The 22,481-nt window shown below is 47.7% G+C and overlaps 1 protein-coding gene across 1 annotated transcript; it reads right to left on the bottom strand.

Annotated features, from left to right (window-relative positions):
• Window positions 1-1,514: 1,514 nt before the first annotated feature.
• LOC117868077 (claudin-16-like) lies at window positions 1,515-22,137 on the bottom strand. The gene is made up of 5 exons (XM_034753673.1): window positions 22,024-22,137; window positions 19,790-19,892; window positions 17,745-17,909; window positions 2,367-2,558; window positions 1,515-1,663 (listed from the first exon to the last, which is right to left on the bottom strand). Exons 1-5 carry the CDS (start codon window positions 22,135-22,137, stop codon window positions 1,515-1,517), a joined length of 723 nt encoding a protein of 240 aa, XP_034609564.1.
• Window positions 22,138-22,481: the final 344 nt, after the last annotated feature.

Below are 22,481 nucleotides of genomic sequence, written 5' to 3'. Positions count from 1 at the left end.
TCATTTTTAAGCCAAACTGGTCGCCTGCCATATTTGCTATTCTTTCTGCACATTGGGATGGTTTGTTCCTGCGCCCTCAATAAGGCTTCTTTAAAATACAGCCAGCTCTATATTTATATTCCAGTAGCTCTTAGAGGCCCCAGTGGAGATCAGGTCCTTCTTGTGACACTCCCTGAAGAACTCAGAGTTGACTTTCAGTGAAATTTAGGGTGCATTGACACTTCCAATCTGGAATGTAAATTCCAGCTTGAGGGGACATGGCTGCTCTAGTTCTGGTCAGTCTAGTGTACTAAGAATAGAGTGTAGTCATGGTGGCGTGCAGCCCCTAGCATTTTGGATGGTTATGTGCTCGGATGGCGCTAACTCCTCTCACCAAATGTGCAGTTGCAGCTCTACTTTATTTTTAGCATGCTAGCTTGATCAAAGCCAGAATTTACTTCCATCTTCAAGTGCAGATATACCCGAAGTCTCACTGGACGTCAACCCTGAGCTCTTCAGGGAGCGTTTCTTGCTCTGTGTCTGTGCAGCACCTGTCACAACAGGACCCTGATCTCCACTGAGGCCGTTAAGTTCTACTGAAATACTCCTAAGCTCCTAAGTACCTAAGACCCAGAGCTACAGAGGTATTTAAGCATTTAATTCCCATAGAAATCAATAGGAGTTTGGCACCTAAATACCTTTGAGGAGCTGGGCCTAAATTACTTTTGAAAATGGGACTTAGATGCTTTTCAAACTTTTACTGTATATCTTTAGCTATTTGTGCTTCAGATTCCATTCCAGCCTCCTAATTAACTTCCTCCTTTCATTCTGCCTGCCATAGTTTATGCTCCTTTTCCTTGGCTTCACCATGACAGGACTTCCATATCCTGAAGGACCCCGGGCTTGAATAATCTCTTGACCTTGCCATTTCACCAGGCTAGTTTACTTCTTATCTTCCTGTTGCCCTGTTTGCATGCAGGTATTCATGCCTTCTAAGATTCCCATGCTTGACTCAAGTAGTCACACTTATCCAGCCCAAAGGGGACAGTGGCTTAGAGAACTGGGACAAGGTCTGCTTCCAGTTTCCTGGCCCGTGGTAGATGCAGGAGAGGAGGCTGCAGCCACCTAGGTAGTGGAGAGTCAGGGGACAGCTTGTAACAAGCACCGGATGCAGGGAGTGCACTCTTGGTGCCTTACTGTATGTTCAATAATCCTGTGCTGAAGTCCCACATGCATGGCACCGTGTTCTCCAACCCCGAAATGGGTGAACAAAAGCCAGAGCGATGCTGAGCCCAGGGGAGTATGTGTGTGTGACGTGCTCCTTCTACTGACATTGGGGTGACTCTACCTGATTATGCTGGGCTGCTGGGTTTCCTTCCTGAGCCAAGGCAGGTTGTCACAATCACTCACTGTCCATGTGATACTGAGAAAGGGGAGGGGAGGGAGGCGCCTTGACAGGCGCCAATAACTCAGCATCCCCTGAGGCAGGACACCAGGGCCATATTGCCAAAGGCAATTTGCAGCTCCCATTGACTTCAGTGCAATGTGTGGGGGTCCAGCACTTCTGACGACCAGCCACATGAGGGCTTCTGCTCTGGAGGCAGCAGCTCGGCCCATCCAGACGCCCTGGAGGCTCTGGCTGTTGCCTTGTTGACAGGTTCTTCTTTCACTGGCTTGAACCAAACTGGGAATGAAAGCCATTACTGAGCCTTCTTTAACATGCACGCCTACAAACTCATCTTCACAAAGCTTCCACTAACAGGAAGTGAGTGTTTTACATACATATGGCGTACAGAACAACACAGTAATCCCTGTGCACTGGGGGAGCAGGACAAGCATCACAACCAAAGGCCAAATACCAACTGATCTCTTACACCGGCCGGGGCAAATCCAGAATACATTGACTTCAGTGGAGTTACTCTAGATTTAAGTTGGGACAACTCAGAACTGAATATAGGCCAAGGAGAATCTCCTGGTGTTTCTGAGCTGGCTCTCTATCTAAATTATTTTCCTGTCTAAAGATAAATTATGCTGAATAATAATAAGTTTGTATTAAAGCAGAAGACATGTTTTGTGCTCTCTAAGGTATTGTCTTGACTAGCATGAGGAAAAAGGCTGAGTTTACATCTGGTTTAGCTAGCACACGTCAGCTAAACCTAACCTAAACTCAACCACTTTTCCTAGTCAAGAAAAGCCCAATGGCTACATGTAAAGCAGCAAGTTTAATATTGATTGATCAGTGAGATTCCTCAACTGTTACAATTTTCTCCTAAATCTGGGCCAAAAGTTTCAAACTTTGTGTCACTAGGTTTCTGAAGATACTGGACAGTTTGCAAATCTGTTTGTAATCGACTTGTCCCTAGTAGACTGGTATTGCCATTACTGACCTGTGAAGATATAAAGGCAGCAGGTTAGCATGATGGATGCCATAAAGCAACCTGTCGAACCAACCATTCCCAGCCAGCAAGACCACCCGAAGTCGTAGTGGATCCCCAGGAATACGTCGTGTAATATCAGAGTAGCTCTCTCCACATAGACATCCACCGCATACCACACGGAGCCGACCATGCCAAGGACGCCTAGCCAAAGAACAAAGTCAGCTGAGAAAAAACAGCACAGAACACACCCTACACACTCCACACCAGCCACTCTCCTTGGGGGGACAGGCCAGGCCAGTCTGACCAGGGCTGCCAATCCCAAGGCTTCAAATATCATGAGTCAGACTTCAAAAGTCAGGAGATTTTTTTTTTAAATAATATAATATTTGGGGAGGGGAAGAGAAGGGGAGAAGGGTAGTAAAATCTCTCTGAACCCCTGGAGTGAAGGACCTGCCTTTCTATCCCTCTCCATCTGTCTCCCCTAGTACTGCCCTTTTTGTCCCCTCCCTGTCTCCTTTGCTGCACCCACTCACATTCACCCGCCACGCTCCCCAACAGTCTCCTTTCCCCATCTGTTGCCTCAATTCATCTTCCCGCACATTTCTCTCCCTTTCCCTTCCCGGCTTCCTACTCCTCACATTCTGCTTCTCTGCTCCTCCTTTTGCCTGCACCCTCAACCTCTGCCGGCACCTCCAAATTACCCTTCATGCCCTCTCTCCCTCCAGCTCTGCCATTTCCTTTGCTCCCCATTCCACTGCACCCCAGTCTCTTTCTGGTGTTGTCCCTTTCCCCTACCCCCACCCAATTCCCTGTCCAGTTTCCTAGCCATAGAACATGAGGGTAAACAGCCTCCTCTAAAGACAGTCTGGCTTCAGTTCCATTGGGAACAATGGGATACAGTGGGCATCTTTAGTAGGTGCAGCCTCACTTTCACCTGTAGGGAAATGGGCACCATCTTGAATGAGGGCAGCCTGTGGCTTCAGCCCCAGTGGGTCAGGAGTAAGGACCTGAGGAAGAGCTGGCCTCTGGGCAAACTAATGAGCACAGCTGGCCAGTAGTTGGTTGCCTAATTGGCTATGCTACATGATGGGTTGGAAGAGCAGCAGCCTGGAGCTGAAGCCCAAAAGCAGCAGTTCAGCGGCAGCTCAAACCAGTTGCCCATGGCTGCGATAGCTCTTATGCCGGCTTGTTCCCAACCTTGCTCCTGCCTTGGCCCCAGCCCTGCCCCTGCCTTGGCCCCGGCCCTGCCCCTGCGTCGGCCCCAGTCCTGTCCCTGTCTTGGCCCCAACCTTGCCCCTGCCTTGGCCCCAGCCCTGCCCCTGCGTTGGTCCCAGCCCTGCCCCTGCGTCGGCCCCAGTCCTGTCCCTGCCTTGGCCCCGGCCCTGCCTCACTCCACATAATCCGCTTCTGACCCTTGGCTCTGATTCCTGCCTTCTGACTCCAGCTGTGGCCCTTGGCTCTGGCCTCTGACTCCAGCTCTGACGCTGGGCTCCAATTCCTGGCTATTGACACCTGCTCCAACCACTAGGCACGACCGTCCACATCCCAGTCATTGACAGTTTGAGCAGTCCCTCTACAAACAATAAGAGAACCAGAGCTGATGCGGTGAGCATGGACTCTACAATCCCTCTTTGACAGAGATCGTGGGAGCCCTATGGACCTTGTGTAGAATGCAATCCTGTAAAACTCAAGTCATGGCACCTTCAACCCCAACCCCTGCTCCCCACAAGCCCAAGCCCCTCCTGCCTGACAAATTTAACAATGATCACAACAAATTTTGTGTGTTCCTAAATCAGGGTCAGCTCCTGTTTCTGCTATGCCCATGGTCACACCCACTGACCAAGCCCAAGTGGGATTGATTATCAGCCTGCTTATCAGGGAGTCCCTGGCTTGGGTGTCTTTGCTCCTGGAAAAATCAAACCCCTTTCTGGGACACCTTGAGGACTTCATCAGAGCTATGGCAGTGACTATCGATGACCCAAGTCATGAGTGTATGGCTGAAGTGTTGCAACAGGGATGCTGGCCCTTAGCTAAATATGCAGCAGAGTCCCAATGCTTGACAGTAGAAACCAAATGGAGTAAGGCTGCCCAGCATTATCATTTCCGGCTTGGCCTCATGACCATATACAAGATGAACTGGCATGTTGGAATCCTCATCTGGCTTGGATGCCTCAGCTGACCTATAGATCAAAATCAACGACCGCTTGCCCAAGCACCTCCAAGAAGAAGGAGGGTCCTCCTGGGTCCTACCAGGCTGCCAGATCTGGTTCCCCCCATCGCCAGTCCCTTCCCCATCACCTCAGCTCATGCTAGTTGAGCATGTCTGGCCCCACCTCTCTGACCTGGAGAAGAATCAACACTGGACATAGGGCCTCTGGCTGTAATGTGGAGAAACAGGACACTTTGCATCAAGCTGCCCTGCCAAGGGGCTGGGATCCTGATCTGCACCTGGGTTGGGAAACGCTAAGCTGCAGCCCCAGGAACAGAGTTGGGCTGGGTTGGCACCTTCCTCTCTTCCCAGTAGCCCAGACCAACACTCAGGTACCAGTACCCTGGTGATGGGCAAAGTGTCCAACACATCTCCAGCTCCCTCTTTGGCTCTGGCACCCTGCAATTCCCAACACCTCCCTCGAGGCACTGGTGGAGTCAGTTGCTTCAGGCAGTTTCATGGATCTGGAGTTTTCCCAAGCACATAATAACCCCATCCAGTGCAAGAACCGCCCAAATTAGCAGAGGCCATAGATAGGTCACTCCTTTCATCAGGACCAGTCACCCACTAGATGGCTCCATTAGAGATAATTATCCTTTCAGGCCACCTAGGAATCCTCCAGGTTGGGCTAGTTCATGCATCTCACTCATCAGTTGGGCTCGGTGCCACGACCTGTGCAGCTGATGGCAATCAGGCATGATACACTTTGATTCCCTGTCTTGCAGACAATCCTGCTTCCTGAGAGCCAAGCCAGGGCCAGCCACCTGTTGTGGCTTACTTGGTCCTCCAAAGAAGTCAGAGATGTGAACAGAGGATCCAAAGCCAAACTTGGCAACCCCTAGGACCTCCCCAATGGCTCCAGGGATTCCTATTAAATATCAACTGATGTGTCCGACAATAAGAAAACAAACACCTCATTGCTGCTATGACAGCTCCATCGACCTCCAGCCAGAAGTAGAGGGTCCCTTTGGGAGCAATTACTCCCTCTCCAAATCTGAAGTACAGATATTCCCAAAATATCTCAAGGAAAACCTGCAGAAGAGGTTCATTCACTCCTCCACATCCCCAGCGGGGGTCCAGTCATCTTTCTGGCAAGGAAAAACTGTTCCCTTCAGCCTTGTGTGGACTACCGAGTGCTGAACAAGATTACAATCCAAAACTGGTACTTCTTCCCACTTACTAATGACCTGTTTGAAAGACACCACTCTGCCAAGGTCTTCACAAAGTTGGACTTCCACAGAGCTTATAACCTGGTAAGAATCTGGGAAGGATATGATTGGCAGACTGCCTTTTGTACCGGCTATGGGCACTTGGAGTGTTTTGTCATGCCATTTGGATTGTTCAGCACCTTGGCAACTTTCCGGCATTTAATCAATGACAGCTTTCAGGACCTTTTGGACCAATTACCTTATTGACTCATAGACTTTAAGGCCAGAAGAGACCATAATGATCATCTAGGCCATAGACCCTCACCCACCCACTCCTGTAATATACCCATAATCTCTAGCTGAGTTACTGAAATCCTTAAATCATGATTTTAAGACTTCAAATTACTGAGAATCCACAATTTACACTAGCTTAAACCTGCAAGTGACCCATGCCTCAGGCTGCAGAGGAAGGCAACAAAGCCCAGTGTCTCTGCCAATCTGACACAGAGGAAAATTCCTTCCTGACCCTAAATATGGCACTCGTTAGACCCTGGGTATGTGGGCAAGACTCACCAGTCAGACACCTGGAAAAGAATTCTTTGTAGTTACTCAGAGCCTGCCCATCTAGTGTCCTATCACCGGCTGTTGGAGATATTTGCTACCAGCAGTTGCAGGTTGGCTACATGCCCTTGTAGGCAGTGTCATCATACCAGACCCTCTATAAACGTATCAAGCTCAGTCTTTAAGCCAGTTAGGGTTTTTTGCCCCCACAGCTCCCCTTGGGAGGCTGTTCCAGAACTTCACTCCTCTGAGAGTTAGAAACTATTGTCTAATTTCAAGCCTAAACTTATTGATGGCCAGTTTATATCCATTTTTTCTTGTGTCAACATTGTCACTTAACTTAAATAACTCCTCCCCCTCCCTGGTATTTATCCCTCTGATGTATTTATAGAGGGCAATCATATCTCCCCTCAGCCTTCATTTGGTTAGGCTAAACAAGCCAAGCTATTTGAGTCTCCTTTCATACGACAGGTTTTGCATTCCTCAGATCATCCTAGTAGCCCTTCTCTGCACCTGTTCCAGTTTGAATTCTTTCTTAAACATAGGAGACCAGAAATGCACACAATACTCCAGATGAGGTCTCACCAGTGCCCTGTATAATGGTACTAACACTTCCCTTTCTCTACTAGAAATACATTGCCTGATGCATCCTAGGACTGCATTAGCCATTTTCATGGCCCCATCACACTGGCGGCTCATAGTCATCCTGTGATCAACCAATGCACCCAGGTCTTTCTCCTCCTCTTTCAATTCCAACTGATAAGTCCCCAGCTTATAGCAAAAATTCTTGTTAGTCCCTACATGCTTGACCTTGCACTTTGCACTATTAAATTTCATCCCATTTCTATTACTCCAGTTTACAAGGTCATACAGATCTTCTTGTATGATATTTTGGTCCTCCTCCGTATTGGCTATACCTCACATCTTGTATCATCTGCAAAACATTTTAGCACATTCCCATTTGTTGTGCCAAGGTCATTAATAAAAATGTTAAATCAGATTGGTCCCAAAACCGATCCCTGAGTAACTCTACTAAGAACGTCTCTCCAGCCTGACAGTTCACCTTTCAGTACGACCCATTGCAATCTCCCCTTTAACCAGTTCCTTGTCCACTTTTCAGTTCTCTTATTAATCCCCAGCTCCTCCAATTTAACTATTAATTTCCTATCTGGAACTGAATCAAATGCCTTCCTGACATCCAGGTAGATGAGATCTACTGCATTTCCTTTGTCAAAAAAAAATCAGTTATCTTCTCAAAGTAAAAGATCAGGTTGGTCTGGTATGATCTACCTTTTGTTGTATTTTATCACAATTACCGTTTACCTTTATGTCTTCAATGATTTTTTCTTTCAAAATTTGTTCCAAGACCTTGCATACAATTGTGGTCAAACTAACAGGCCTGTAGTTTCCCCAATCACATTTTTTCCCTTTCTTGAAAATAGGAACTATATTAGCAACTCTCAAATCATAGGGCATGACCCCCTGAGTTTACAGATGCATGAAAAGTCCTTGCTATTGGGCTTTCAATTTCATGTGCCAGTTTCTTTAATATACTTGGATGGAGATTAAACAGGCCCCCCAGTTTAGTCCCATTAAGATGTTTGAGTTTGACTTCCACCTCGGACATGGTAATATGTACATCTCTACCTTGATATAATGCTGTCCTCGGGAGCAAAAAAATCTTACTGCTTTATAGGTGAAACTGCGTTATATCGAACTTGCTTTGATCCGCCGGAGTGCGCAGCCTCTCTCCCCCCGGAGTACTGCTTTACCGCGTTATATCAGAATTTGTGTTATATCGGGTCGCATTATATTGGGGTAGAGGTGTAATTCCATATCCTCGTTTTCATTAGCCACCTTGCCACTACCCCTAAGATCTTCATTATACTTACTAAAACTGAGGCAACTATTTATTTATGTGTTGGGCCATGCCTAGATTATCATTAATCTGCACCCCGTCCTCAGTGCTTAACGGTCCCACTTCTTCTTTACCTATTTTCTTTTTATTTATTTGGCTATAGAATTTTTTACTATTGGTTTTACTCTCCTTTGCAAGGTCCAACTCTGCTGGCTTTTGGCAGCTCTCACTTTTCTCATACACTTTCTGACCTCCACGAGGTAGCTTTCTTTGCTAATCCATCTCATCTTCCATTCCTGGTAGGCTTTCTGCTTTCTCTTAATCACCTGTTTGAGATGCTTACTCATCCAGTTTGCTCTGCAACCCTGCCCTATGCATTTATTCCCCTTGCTTGGGATGCAGGCTTCAGATAGTTTCTGCAATTTTGACTAAAAGTAATTCCCAGTCTCCTCCACATTCAGATCCTTGAGTTCTTCAGTCCAGTCCACTTCCCTAATTAATTCCCTTAATTTTTTTAAGTTTGCCCTTTTGAAATTAAGGACCTTAGTTGCAGACATATTTTTGTTTATCCTTCCATTTAGTTTAAACTGAATTAGCTCATGATCACTCCAACCAAGGTTGTCCCCTACAACCAATTCTTCTATGAGGTCCTCTCTACTCACAGATACATAATCTAAAGTGGCATCACCTCTTGTTGGTTCAGTGACTATTTGGTGAAGAAATCTGGGAACTATCCCATCCAGGGAAATCTGCGCCCCACTATTGTGTGTAGCACTTGTCCTCCAGTCTATATCTGGGACATTAAAGTCTCCCATAATCACACAATTCCCGGTAGTATTTATTAAAAACATTAAAGAGGTCTCTATCCATATTCAACTCAGATCCTTGGTGTCTGTAGCATATCTCAATCACTATCCCAGGAGAATCTCTGTTAGCTTTCTTCCTCAGAGTGTTTTTGACCCAAATAGTCTCTGTTTTAGATTCATAGATTCATAGATTCTAGGACTGGAAGGGACCTCGAGAGGTCATCGAGTCCAGTCCCCTGCCCGCATGACAGGACCAAATACTGTCTAGACCATCCCTGATAGACATTTCTCTAACCTACTCTTAAATATCTCCAGAGATGGAGATTCCACAACCAACCTAGGCAATTTATTCCAGTGTTTAAGCACCCTGACAGTTAGGAACTTTTTCCTAATGTCCAACCTAGACCTCCCTTGCTGCAGTTTAAGCCCATTGCTTCTTGTTCTATCCTTAGAGGCTAAGGTGAACAAGTTTTCTCCCTCCTCCTTATGACACCCTTTTAGATACCTTAAAACTGCTATCATGTCCCCTCTCAGTCTTCTCTTTTCCAAACTAAACAAACCCAATTCTTTCAGCCTTCCTTCATAGGTCATGTTCTCAAGACCTTTAATCATTCTTGTTGCTCTTCTCTGAACCCTTTCCAATTTCTCCACATCTTTCTTGAAATGCGGTGCCCAGAACTGGACACAATACTCCAGTTGAGGACTAACCAGAGCAGAGTAGAGCGGAAGAATGACTTCTCGTGTCTTGCTCACAACACACCTGTTAATGCATCCCAGAATCAGGTTTGCTTTTTTTGCAACAGCATCACACTGTTGACTCATATTTAGCTTGTGGTCCACTATAACCCCTAGATCCTTTTCTGCCGTACTCCTTCCTAGACAGTCTCTTCCCATTCTGTATGTGTGAAACTGATTTTTTTTTCCTAAGTGGAGCACTTTGCATTTGTCTTTGTTAAACTTCATCCTGTTTAACTCAGACCATTTCTCCAATTTGTCCAGATCATTTTGAATTATGACCCTGTCCTCCAAAGCAGTTGCAATCCCTCCCAGTTTGGTATCATCCGCAAACTTAATAAGCGTACTTTCTATGCCAATATCTAAGTCGTTGATGAAGATATTGAACAGAGCCGGTCCCAAAACAGACCCCTGCGGTACCCCACTCGTTACGCCTTTCCAGCAGGATTGGGAACCATTAATAACAACTCTCTGAGTACGGTTATCCAGCCAGTTATGCACCCACCTTATAGTAGCCCCATCTAAATTGTATTTGCCTAGTTTATCTATAAGAATATCATGCGAGACCGTATCAAATGCCTTACTAAAGTCTAGGTATACCACATCCACAGCTTCTCCCTTATCCACAAGACTCGTTATCCTATCGAAGAAAGCTATCAGATTGGTTTGACATGATTTGTTCTTTACAAATCCATGCTGGCTGTTCCCTATCACCTTACCACCTTCCAAGTGTTTGCAGATGATTTCCTTAATTACTTGCTCCATTATCTTCCCTGGCACAGAAGTTTTATCCATCCCATCACTTCTAATTTCTTGACAGTCCACCTCATCATTAATATACAGTGCTACTCCACCACCTTTGCCTTTATTTTTGTCTTTCCTGAACAGCACATACCCTTTAAACCCTGTACTCCAGTCATGACCACTATTCCACCATGTTGTTGTTATCCCTATAATATCTAATTTCATTCCTGCACCAGTAGCACTAGTTCCTCCATTTTGTTACCCAGCCTCCTTGTGTTGATGTATAAACATATTAGCTGTTTCTGCTTGGCTTCGCCTACCTTCCTCACCCAACTGGAAACAATCATTCTACTGCCAGTATTGCCTACCTGACTGTTAGCTTCACTGGTATCAGCATTATCTTTCATCTTAATGTCCATTCTCCTACCCACTGCTGTTCCTTTCTCCATTGCTGTGTCTGTTCTTACTTGATTTTCCTCCCAGTCAATATTAAAATCAGGCATGGAGATGTAGCGAGGCGGTGGGAAACCCCACAGTCCTGCTGAGGGCCGAACCTCCCCTAACACCAACGTGGGCGGAGCCACTGGGTCCGGCGCCCGCCCCTCAGAGGTCGCGGCGCCGACCCGGAAGTATAAAAGCCCGCCTGCAGAGCTCAGTGGAGAACAAGCCACCGGAGAGAGCAGACGTCTGTGGACAAGCTCCCGCTTGGGAGACAGCAGCAGGCCGCGACCAGCCTGAGGACTCACCAGGCCAGCTGAGCCTACCCCTCACCCATTACCCCGAGGAGGACTGGCCGAGCCTGCCCCTTTCCAGCTATCCCGAGGAGGACTGGCCAAGCCTGCCCCTTTCCAGCTATCCCGAGGAGGACTGGCCAAGCCTGCCCCTTTCCAGCTATCCCGAGGAGGAGCCGAACCTACTCTTCACTACCTACCCAGAGGAACCGATGCTGGTGGAGACCACCGAGGACACTAGTACGACCCAGGTACCCTACGAGGGAGAGTGTGGAGGTAGCCCGTGGGCAGCCGACCCCAGTGTGGCTGCAGCACTGCTAGAGCCTGTGTCAGTGTGTTGCGGCCAGGATCCCCGTTGACAGCAGCGAGTTTCCACCGCTGCTAGGGCCCCGGGCTGGGACACAGTGGAGTGGGAGGGCCTGCATCCCCCCTGCCACCCACTCCTTGGGTGGCAGACTCCCCCTTTTTCCCTGGCCCAGAGAGGCTGGGTTTCTGACTAACTATTTGATTGCTGCCCCGCCCTGACCTAGGGCCTGGGCTGCTACAAACTCATTGACTCAGCCCCTGCTTAAGGGCCTGGGATCCTGAACTATTGGCTCAGCCCCTAGTTAAGGGCCTGAGCCCCTAACCGTGTGCTGTCCCACACTACCGCCGGACCAGAACTGACGGCAGACCAGAGAGAGGCGGTGGGATACCCCACAGCCTCGCTGAGGGCCGAACCTCAGCCAAGACTTCTACAGGAGATTACATGAGCATCCCCTGTCTCCTCTGAGTTCCTAATTTAAAGCTCTTTTAATCAGTTATGCCAACCTCCCTCCCAGAAGTCTATTTCCCTCCCTCCTCTGGTGGAGTCCATCCCATGAGAACAGTTCTCTGTCCATCAATGCCTCCCAGTGGTCAAACATCCCAAAGCTGCCCTCATAGCACCACTGCTTGGGCCATCTGTTGATCATCATAATCTTACTTGGTCTTCGTTCTCCTCCTCTAGGAACAGGTAGAATCCCACTGAAGATTCCCTGAGCCTCCATTTCTTTAAGTGTCTTCCCCAGCCTGGCATAGTCTCCCTTGATGTGTTTGAGTGAGAATCTAGCAGTATCATTTGTTCCTATGTGAAAGACAATCAGTGGATTCTTTCCTGCTCCCATTAGGTCCTCTTCAGCCTCAGGTTCACATCCAATATCTTAGCTCCCAGCAGACAGCACACCCATCTGTTCTTCGGATCAGCTCTGGTGACAGGCCTGTCTGTTCTTTGTAGACCTGCCCCTTCCTGGTTTGGGTGTGATTCTCCAGCCTACTTCCTGTTCTTTCTGGCTGCAAGTCCTCTCATCTTTTGTTCCCCTTGCAGTCTTCTGCGAGTCATCCGGTATCCTCCTGGGGCTCTGAACTCTGACTATCTCCACTGACTCTTCCCCTCTTCTTATAGGACTAGCCGCTCTTCTCTTCTTTCTGGCCCATCCACCTTCTGTTACTGCCTGATGTGCCCCTTCTTCATTTTCCAGCTCAGCAAACCTTTCCTGAGCTCTATTTCTCCTTCACTAGCCAATCTTTTCCTCTGCCTAGTTCTCATAGTCACTTGCTTCCACTGGTCACTTTCCTCACCCAGCAGTCTCCCCTCAGAGTTCTCCAGTCTAGCTTGCATCTGCGAGTGTTAACTTTTGCCTTCAGCCTTCTCTTGCCTTCCTTGCATTATCTGCTCAAATCCCCTTCAAACCTCAACCATAGTTTCCACCTGCATCTCCAAACCTCAGATCTTCTCTTCCATCAGCTCTGTCAAGCAGAACTTCATACAAACAAAGCTCTTTTTGGGTACCCGTTCCACAATAATGTACATCCAGCAGCTTCCACATCTGGTCATCTTCACTGTCTCTTCCATTCCTTAGGTCACTACCACTTCTGCCTTCCTGCCTAAGCACCTGTCAAGGGAAAAAAACAAACAAAAACAAAAAACCAAACCCAAGACAAAACCAGACCACCGCACAGTCCCTCCCAAATAAACTTCCTCAAACTCCCCCTACTTTCAGCCCCGTTTGCTGGCACCTGTACCACTGCGCCTATGCCGTTAGCTGCCTGAATGACATCCTCATTTTCTCTGAAAGTCAGGACTGCCATAATCATCAAGTGCACACTGTCTTGGAGAGACTCTGCCAAAACCACCTCTACACCTTGCTTGTGAAACGTGAGTTCAATAAGGACACCGTAGAAGTTCTGAGGGACTCATCAGGGACTCGTAGAGGTGGCAGCAATAGCCAATTGTGCTGCACCCAAGGATGTACGTGGGGTGCAGCAATTCCCGGGGTTGGCCAATATCTAGGTGCTTTATTAAAGGATTCTCTAGCCTGGTTGCACCCCTAATGGCACGTCTGCAAAAGAGGGTCTGGTTTGCCTAGTCCACAGAGGCTCCGTTGGTCTTTGATCAACTGAAGAGTGCATTCACCTCAGCACCTACCCCGCATCTGTAAAAACACAGAACCCTTCACAAAGCTGCAAGCAGGGACATTCTTTCATAACTGGCAGATTGGCAATAACAAAACGCCAATAGTGATTCTGGGGGACCTTGCTCCCCTGGCTCATGAAGCCATACACTGGCCACCTCAACAGCAGGGGGGAGGGATAGCTCAGTGGTTAGAGCATTGGTCTGCTAAGCCCACAGTTGTGAGTTCAATCCTTGAGGGGGCCATTTAGGGATCTGGGACAAAAATCTGTCTAGGAATTGGTCCTGCTTTGAGCAGGGGGTTGAACTAGATGACCTCCTGAGGTCCCTTCCAACCCTGACATTCTATGATTCATCAAGGAAAGATTCAACTACCAGTGCAGAATGACAGTTGAATGTACTTCTGGTAGATTGAAGAGATGCTGGCAGTGTTTACTCACTAGATTGGATCTCAGTGAGGAAAAATATCCTCATGGTTGTAGCTGCCTGTTGTGTCCTGCATAAGATCTGTGAGACAAAGTGGGGAAAAGCTGTCCCCAGATTTGGAGGCAGTGATAGAGTGGCTTTCTGCTGACTGTGAACAGCTATTACAACATGGAGCTATTGGTTGAGGAAGGTTTTGAAAGAGCACTTTAACGGTCAGCCAGTAGAGTTCTGTGCTGGAGTGTTCTCTGGGCCTGGAGCTTTTGGTGCTACTAGGAATTGTGCAGCGCTTGCTGTATATGTATAAGGATGACTGGGTATTTTTCTGAAGCTATGAACTGTGTGGTGCTAAGTGTGCATTTATGAGAACTGTTTGTTTTGACTTAGCGCTATGCAGTCTGGTGTATTTGCTGTGAACTAATGAAGATAATTTGATGATCTAAAAATAGAACTTTATTGGATGGCAATAAACCATGCTGAAAATCAAAGTGCAACAAAACCCATATGCAATGTTATACACATTTTTAACATAATGGGATGAAAATTTAAAATTAGAGAGGAAGTAAACATATACGTCCATTTGAGTAAACAAATGTAGTCTGTTGTGGCTACACATACTCCAGTCTTGGTTCCCACAGGTATGTGAAGCTGTGGTTTTCCTTGCTGTCCTGCAGCATGAAGTGTTAGGGGTAAGATTACATGATGTCCTGTGGTATGTTGGAGGGTGTATGGAGAAGTAACCATGGAGTTCTCCAAAGAATGCAAAGGGTGGAGAATCCAGGACTTTTGGACCTGTAGATCAGCTGGGGTCTGCAGCATTTGGCCTTGCTGCCTGAGAAATCCCATTCTGTCCTGGTTCATTTCCCATTCTTTCGCTTGCTGGGACTCCTGGGCCGTTTTCCTGTCCTCTCTTTCCTTCTCCATGCTACAGTCACATTGGCACTCCAAGCCCTTTGTTCATGGGCCAATGAAGCACTGGCTTGAAGGATCTCGCAGAACATGTCCTTCCTAGTCCTCTTCTTTCTCCTCCTCCTCCTCATTGTCAGGTGTTCTGTGGGTGAGAAGCTCCCCTTCTTTATTCCCATAGACACTTTTAATAAGACTTGCATATTGACACGTCAGTTTTGGAGCACCTCGGCACAGCACCATCTCCAGCCCCAGCCATGGTGAGTATGGCCTGCCAGGGGTGAGGTGGGGAAGGATTTTCCGTTGTATGAAGCTATAAAATTTTGGTCCCTACTCCACAGGCATAGGAATATAGGGAAATGACACTGAATATTGGCACTATGTTTCACAGGCAGTGGTGATTTTAGTTGATGTCTAACTCCTGAGGGTTACAAAGGCACAGAGGACACAGCTTGTGCTGGTGTCCCAAAGCCACCCATTCCTGTATGCCACAAGCCTGTTAATTGCAATGGTGCCAGCCAAACTCATCACAGAGTGGCATAGGAAAGTGTCCTGCCTTGGAGGAAGAAATAAGGCAGCCATGCTTAGAAACCTTCGGGAGGGGATTGCAGAGTATCTCCACCTAAGTTTCACTGAGCTCTCTCAGGACGATAAAAGGGATTCTTATTCACATAAACAAAGTGTTCCGTGTTCTCCCGCACACCCGCATAACCCAAGAGGGGAATGAAAAGCAGCTGCCAACTCTGCCATCTCTGTTGTACCACTAAAGTCAATACCTTTGTCTTGTTAACTCGGGGCGGGGCCGGGCACCAGCTTTGAATTTAAGCACTGTAAGGAAAAATGCCCTTACACACTTATCCAAGTTCCCTTTCCCTTCGTCAGGCTCATCTGTGCTGACCTGGTGGGACTGGCCAGATTGTGGCAGAATCTTGAACAGGTCCTGGCTTGCAGCAAGGCTAGAGTGCCCTGCTTTGTCTCCTCCTTGCTGTTCATGGCAGCAATCTCTGTCTCTGAGGGATCCACAATAGACTACAGGCTGCTGGTAGGATCTCTGCCAAGTCTGGCATGCAATTCATTGTAGAAATGGCCAGTCTGCACTGCAGCACCAGATCTATTGTTGTGTTGCGTGGCCTTGTGATATGCCGGGAGCAGTTCCTTCGCTTTCACAGAGCACTGCTGTTGATGCCTGTTGGAGCCCATCACCTGCATCCCCTGTCCAGATCTACTCATAGGCGTCCATATTTCTAGGGCTGGTCTGTAGCTGCGCTTGCAGAGCCTCTTCTCCCCAGAGGCCCAGGAGATCCAATACTTTCAGTCTACTCTAGGCAGAAGCGCATCTAGTACTTCTCTGAGCGCGTGGAGCTGATCTGGTCGGTTGGGCAGTTGCACACAACAGAGGTGGAGTTGAGGCAGTGGTGGCTTCTGGTCTCTGTGACCCATGGGCAGTGGAGTTTAAAATTGTGAACAGAGTGGTTACTGTCGCAGGGAAAGGGGCATTGTGGGACAGCTGCTGGAGGACTGTTAGGGTCGACACAGGTCATTCAGTGTTTACACTTGCACTAAGTAGGCCTTCCAGGGAGGTGGTTTTACTGTGTTGCCATAATGGGGCACTTATGTCAGCTGGAGACAAATGCACAGATAGCTGAGTGCTTAGCGGCTTACAGTGACCTAACTTTGTAGTGTAGACCAGGCCTTAGGTTTCTATGCACATCCCACCCAATGATGCTATCCAAATTCACTGTATAGAAGAATATATGTATGTTTATGTGTATGTATGTATTATCACTGCACCCTTTTCATCCTCATTTCACCTAGCGCTTCAATTCAACCCAATCTCACTATTCCCAGCTCAGCCTTTCTCAACCCAAAACTCACTCCATCCACCCACCCACCCAATGCCATTTCACTCACCCCATCTGCCCTGGCCCACCCAATGCCATTCCATTCTTATCTCTACTGTTGCCCTCCAGCAGTGGTTCTCAACCAGGGGTACGTAGCAGCAGAGATCTTCCAGGGGGTGCATCAACTCATCTAGAGATTTGCCTAGTTTTACAACAGGCTACGTAAAAAGCACTAGCGAAGTCAGTACAAACTAAAATGTCATACAGCCAATGACTTGTTTATACTGCTCTATATACCACTATACACTAAAAATGCAAGTACACTATTTATATTCCAATTGATTTCTTTTATACTTGTATGGTAAAGATGAGACAGTAGCAATTCTTCAGTAATAGTGTGCTGTGACACGTATTTTTACGTCTGATTTTGCAAGCAAGTAATTTTGAAGTGAGGTGTAACTTGAGGGTACGCAAGAGAAATCAGACTCCTGAAAGGGGTACAGTAGGCTGGAAAAGCTGAGAGCCACTGCCCCACAGCAATCCACTCAACAGCCCCTCCCTCCAGTCAGGGCCGGCTCCAGCATTTCTGCCGCCCCAAGCAAAAAAAAAAAAAAAAAAAAAACACCCGCGATGGGCAGCAGTTCAGCAGCAGGTCCTTCGCTCCTAGAGGGAGTGAGGGACCTGCCGCCCCCGAATTGCCGCAGGTGCCGCCCCTCTCCCTTGGCCGCCCCAAGCACCTGCTTGTTAAGCTGGTGCCTGGAGCCAGCCCTGCCTCCAGTTGAGACTATCACATACAGCGCAGCTCTATCCTACCCACGCCACACCACAGCACCCACCATGATCTGACCCCATCCCACTCAATAGCCTATCCAGCTCCACCAGCCCCAGCTTCACTCAGCCAGCACCACTCCCCAGGTCCAGTGGACTCAAATCCCATTCCACTACACAGTTTTGTTATTGACAAGGCAGACTGCTAGTGCTTTGGAACACTTACTTCCAAGGCCAAGGGTTAACCCAGCCATGTAGCACATCTTCAGTTTGATATGGGGCGCTTCCTTGAGAAACTTGATGCAGTCCAGACCCAACAGCAGCGTAATCAAAGCCAAGCCCGCCAGAATGTCAGCTGCGATCAGCAGTGCTCGCGTCACCACGATCTTCACTGAGAAGAGCGAACAAAGCAAAAACTGGACAGATCACAGGCATGACAGTGTGGATTTGACTCCAAACACCTCCTATCACTCTGTGTTAGGCATGCTGCTGTTCTATGGGTAACACACGTGTGCTATTGTAACCCACTGGTGAGTGTTTGTTACAGGTCCCCCTCTGGGTCCGATCCAAAGAGGACACGAGTCTGGTACAACCCCCAGCTGCAGAGCCTTGGCTTGGTTTAGCTTAGCCATGGAGGTCCCTGGTTCAGTCCTGATGTGTTGTCTAAGGGGGTGGTTGTCCCACACTATAACCACTGCTTATCATGCTGGCCAACAGTGTCTCATTGTTTCCTTGTTGTGTCCATCTGTTGTCTTATACTTAGACTGTGAGCTCTGGGACAGTCTTTTTATTTGTGTTTGTACAATGGGGTCCTGGGCTGTGACTAAGGCTCTTAGGCAGTACTATACCAATAATAATTAATAATATAGATATCACAGCGTGAGCCTGTCTGGGTGTTGTTGTGTTCCTAGTATCAGTCTTCTCACTGCTGCAAGGATTTCACTGTGTTACGCAAGACACAGCGGCCTGAATGTCAGGAGAGTTATTTCCCCTTTCCACCACACTTAAAACTACGGGACATCTACCAGGCAAATACGCACAGTGGAGTGTGTGACAATCCAGGCAGCACAGCACTGTTTGGACACATGGTTTGATTGTAATGCAGCTGACGCCAGGGTGAACGCCCACCGTCGACATCGATGTATGATCCATTGGTAGAACTCGTATGTTTAGATAACGCCTTTGTCTTATCGCGAACAGGATAATGACAGGAACAACTGAAGATCATCTAAAACTGACTGTGGCAGATCCTCTGCTGGGGTAAATTGTCGAAGCTCCGTTGGCATCATTGGAGCTATGGCAGTGGACACCAGCTGAGATCTGCTCCACTGCCTTTATCTCAGTCTGGAATGGTCTTCACTCGGGGTCTGGTTGGGGAGTGTGGCCTAGTGGTCATGGCCACAACCCCTGACTGCCAAGGGGATTGTGGGAGGGGAGCCCGGGCCCTCGCACTTCACTGAGCTCCGACCCAGGGCCCTTTGTGCTACCAGTATTCTGGCAACCAAGGCTGCTTAAGGCTGTCCTCCCTGGGCCACTTCCTCTCGTCCTTCCCCTAGGTCAGCTTAGTCCAAACCTTAGTTCCCTGTTGGGAAGTCCAAACCAAAATACGTAAAAGGGGGCTATCAATGTCCAGGGTCCACAGATGGGAGAGAGGGGGCTATTTCCCTCTCTGGTTGTCTCTGGGATGGGTCCTCTCTTCCCTCAGGTAGGGCCCCTTTGGGCAGCTTTGTCAGAGCCTTTAGGCTTCCCTCTGCTCTCCTGGAGCTGTAGGCTGCAGATCTGCTCACCTCCAGCTCTGCCACCCAAATGAGCTAATTCCCTGTTTTTTAATTCCTCCAGTAGATGGAGCATTTGTTGCAGGTGTGGCGGGGCGGGGCTGGCTGAGCCCAAAATAATCTCTTAACCCCTTGTTGCCCAGGGGTTTGTATACCCCATCACACAACTAAAGCTTTTAATACCATCTAAATGTGACTGCTAAGCAGGGGACTTGCCCCTATAAAAGAATCTAAACAACTAAAGGAAAAGAGATGAAATTTTTCACATGAAGTTTTACTTCACTTTGGGTTTTTAATGTTTTAAATGTTTTATATGTGATTAATTAAAGGTTAAAAAAGATTTTTTTAAAGCGTTGGTTGTTACAGTGGGAAGAGGCAAACTATATAGCTCAATGCAAACTCCAAATCACAATGAATTGCTTAACGTTGTAACATATGTTTTGTAAAAACACCCTCTTCCCGAACACCCACTCTCATCACGACAAGCAGGACTCACATGGATGGCCTGCTAAAATGGAGTCATACTGGTCACAAGTCCTGATGCCATCCTGCACGTTGGTGACACATTCCCTCCACAGCCCCCGGCATTTGAGGCTGACCTAGAAGAGGAAGAAAGAAATTAGAGATAGAGACACTCAAGCAAAACATCCCATGATCCTCTGGGGCTAGCCTAACCCAAGAAAGCATTGTCGGTCTCAATGGGTAGTGATCAACAACTCGATGTCTAGTTGGCAGCCGGTATCAAGCAGAGTGCCCCAGGGGTCTGTCCTGGGGCCGGTTTTGTTCAACATTTTCATTAATGATCTGAACGATGGGATGGATTGCACCCTCAGCAAGCTTGCAGATGACACTAAACTGGGGGGAGAGGTAGATACGCTGGAGGGTAGGGATAGGGTCCAGAGTGACCTAGACAAATTGGAGGATTGGGCCAAAAGAAATCTGATGAGGTTCAACAAGGACAAGTGCAGAGTCCTGCACTTAGGAAGGAAGAATCCCATGCACTGCTACTGGCTGGGGACCGACTGGCTAAGCGGCAGTTCTGCCGAAAAGGACCTGGAGATTACAGTGGATGAGAAGCTGGATATGAGTCAGCAGTGTGCCCTCGTTGCCAAGAAGGCCAATGGCATATTGGGCTGCATTAGTAGAAGCATTGCCAGCAGATCGAGGGAAGTGATTATTCCCCTCTATTCGGCAAGGGTGGGGCCACACCTGGAGTATTGCGTCCAGTTTTGGTCCACCCCACTACAGAAGGGATGTGGACAAATTTGAGAGAGTCCAGCGGAGGGCAATGAAAATGATCAGGGGGCTGGGGCACATGACTTACGAGGAGAGACTGAGGGAACTGGGGTTATTTAGTCTGCAGAAGAGAAGAGTGAGGGGGCATTTGATAGCAGCCTTCAACTACCTGAAGGGGGGTTCCAAAGAGGATGGAGCTCAGCTGTTCTCTGTGATGGCAGATGACAGAACAAGGAGTAATGGTCTCAAGTTGCAGTGGGGGAGGTCTAGGTTGGATATTAGGAAACACTATTTCACTAGTAGGGTGGTGAAACACTGGAATGGGTTACCTAGGGAGGTGGTGGAATCTCCATCTTTAGAGGTTTTTAAGGCCTGGTTTGACAAAGCCCTCGCTGGGATGATTTAGTTGGGGATTGGTCCTGCTTTGAGCAAGGGATTGGACTAGATGACCTCCTGAGGTCTCTTCCAACCCTAATATTCTCTTATTCTATGAGCTGCCAGCCAATTGAGACAGTTTGAAAACTCTCTGTAGTTCACAGGCACAAATCTGGAGACGGAGCAGAAAAGAGCCATGAAAATGATTTGAGGGCTGAAAAATACCTTGCAGTGTTAGTCTGAGAGCTCGATCTGCTTAAATTATCAAAAAGAAGCTTGAGAGGTGATTTGATTATGATGCATAAGTATCTTCATGAGGAGAAAATGCCAGGTTCTAAAGACTTTTTAATCTAGCGGAAAAAGATGTTACAAGAATCAATGGCTGGAAGTTAAAGCCAGACAAATTTAAATTAGAAACAAGGCCCACGTGTTTAACAGCGAGGGTGGTTAACTTTTGGAACAAACTACCAAGAGGAGTGGTGGATTTTTTGTCTCTTGATGTCTTCAGATCAAGATTGGCTGCTTTTCTGGAAGATACATGTTAGCCAACACAAGTTCCTGGGCTCAACGCAGGGGTAACTGGGTAAAATTCTCTGGCTTGTTCTAGGCAGAAGGTCAGACTTTGATCTAATGGTCCCTTCTGGCCTTAAACTCTATGAACCTATAAAATATATGAAAAGTTAAATGCAAAACACTGTATGCTGACTGTATGGTGTGTAGGATCTACCCAGCTATGCCCCATCCTTGGGTCATCTTCAGCCTCATGGGGTGCAGCCACGGGGCCGAGCAGGGGGAGGGAAGAGATGGCATGACCTGCGCCTTGCTTTGCTACAGCTGTGAACCATCAGTCCAGTGATTTTGTGAGCTCGCCACAGTTTTTGCTACATTGTGAAATATTCTTCAAATTCTAAGCTTGCATTTAAAAAACCTTAAGTTGATATCTATTTCCATGTAAGACACAGCTATGAAAATATATGCAGATGTGCTGTGGCCCTGTTCATGCCATAGTGCAAACTCCCCCCTCCCCCCGCACACCTTTGACTGATACTTCCTAAATTCAAGTATCTCCTTAGTCACAGCACTGAACACTGAGCAAAAGGCTGTGCTTTTTCTGCTCACCTCCAAGCTATCATCAGCATTAACCATCCAGCAATCGGTGCAGGTGGCTATGACCAGGAGGAGGGTGGAGAGGAGACCCAGGCAGAAAGCCATCAGCTGGAAGATCACAGTCATCTGGAACACTGCAGGACCCCAAAGCACAGTGGGTTGGCATTGACACATCACCTGGAAGAGAAGTGAACTTCCCCACCCTAGCCTGGCACCATTTATACCTCCTGATCCCCCAAAGCAGGCACCATTACATTCCCCACCACACACGCAGGCACCATTTGTGCTGCCCACACAGTACTGCTAACTCTGTTTAGAACCAGGGATGAACTCAAGAGATGGAGAATGAAGTCCTGGCTCAACTAAAGTCAATGGCAAAATTCCTCTTGGTTTCCATGCGGCCAGCAATTCACCCCTTGTTTCCAGAACTGTAGTGCAGGATTGCAAGGGATCCTAATAGGCAAATGTCA

Source organism: Trachemys scripta, chromosome 19, assembly GCF_013100865.1.
Source record: "Trachemys scripta elegans isolate TJP31775 chromosome 19, CAS_Tse_1.0, whole genome shotgun sequence".
NCBI lineage: Eukaryota > Metazoa > Chordata > Testudines > Emydidae > Trachemys > Trachemys scripta.
This window is presented reverse-complemented; position numbering and strand designations above follow the sequence as displayed.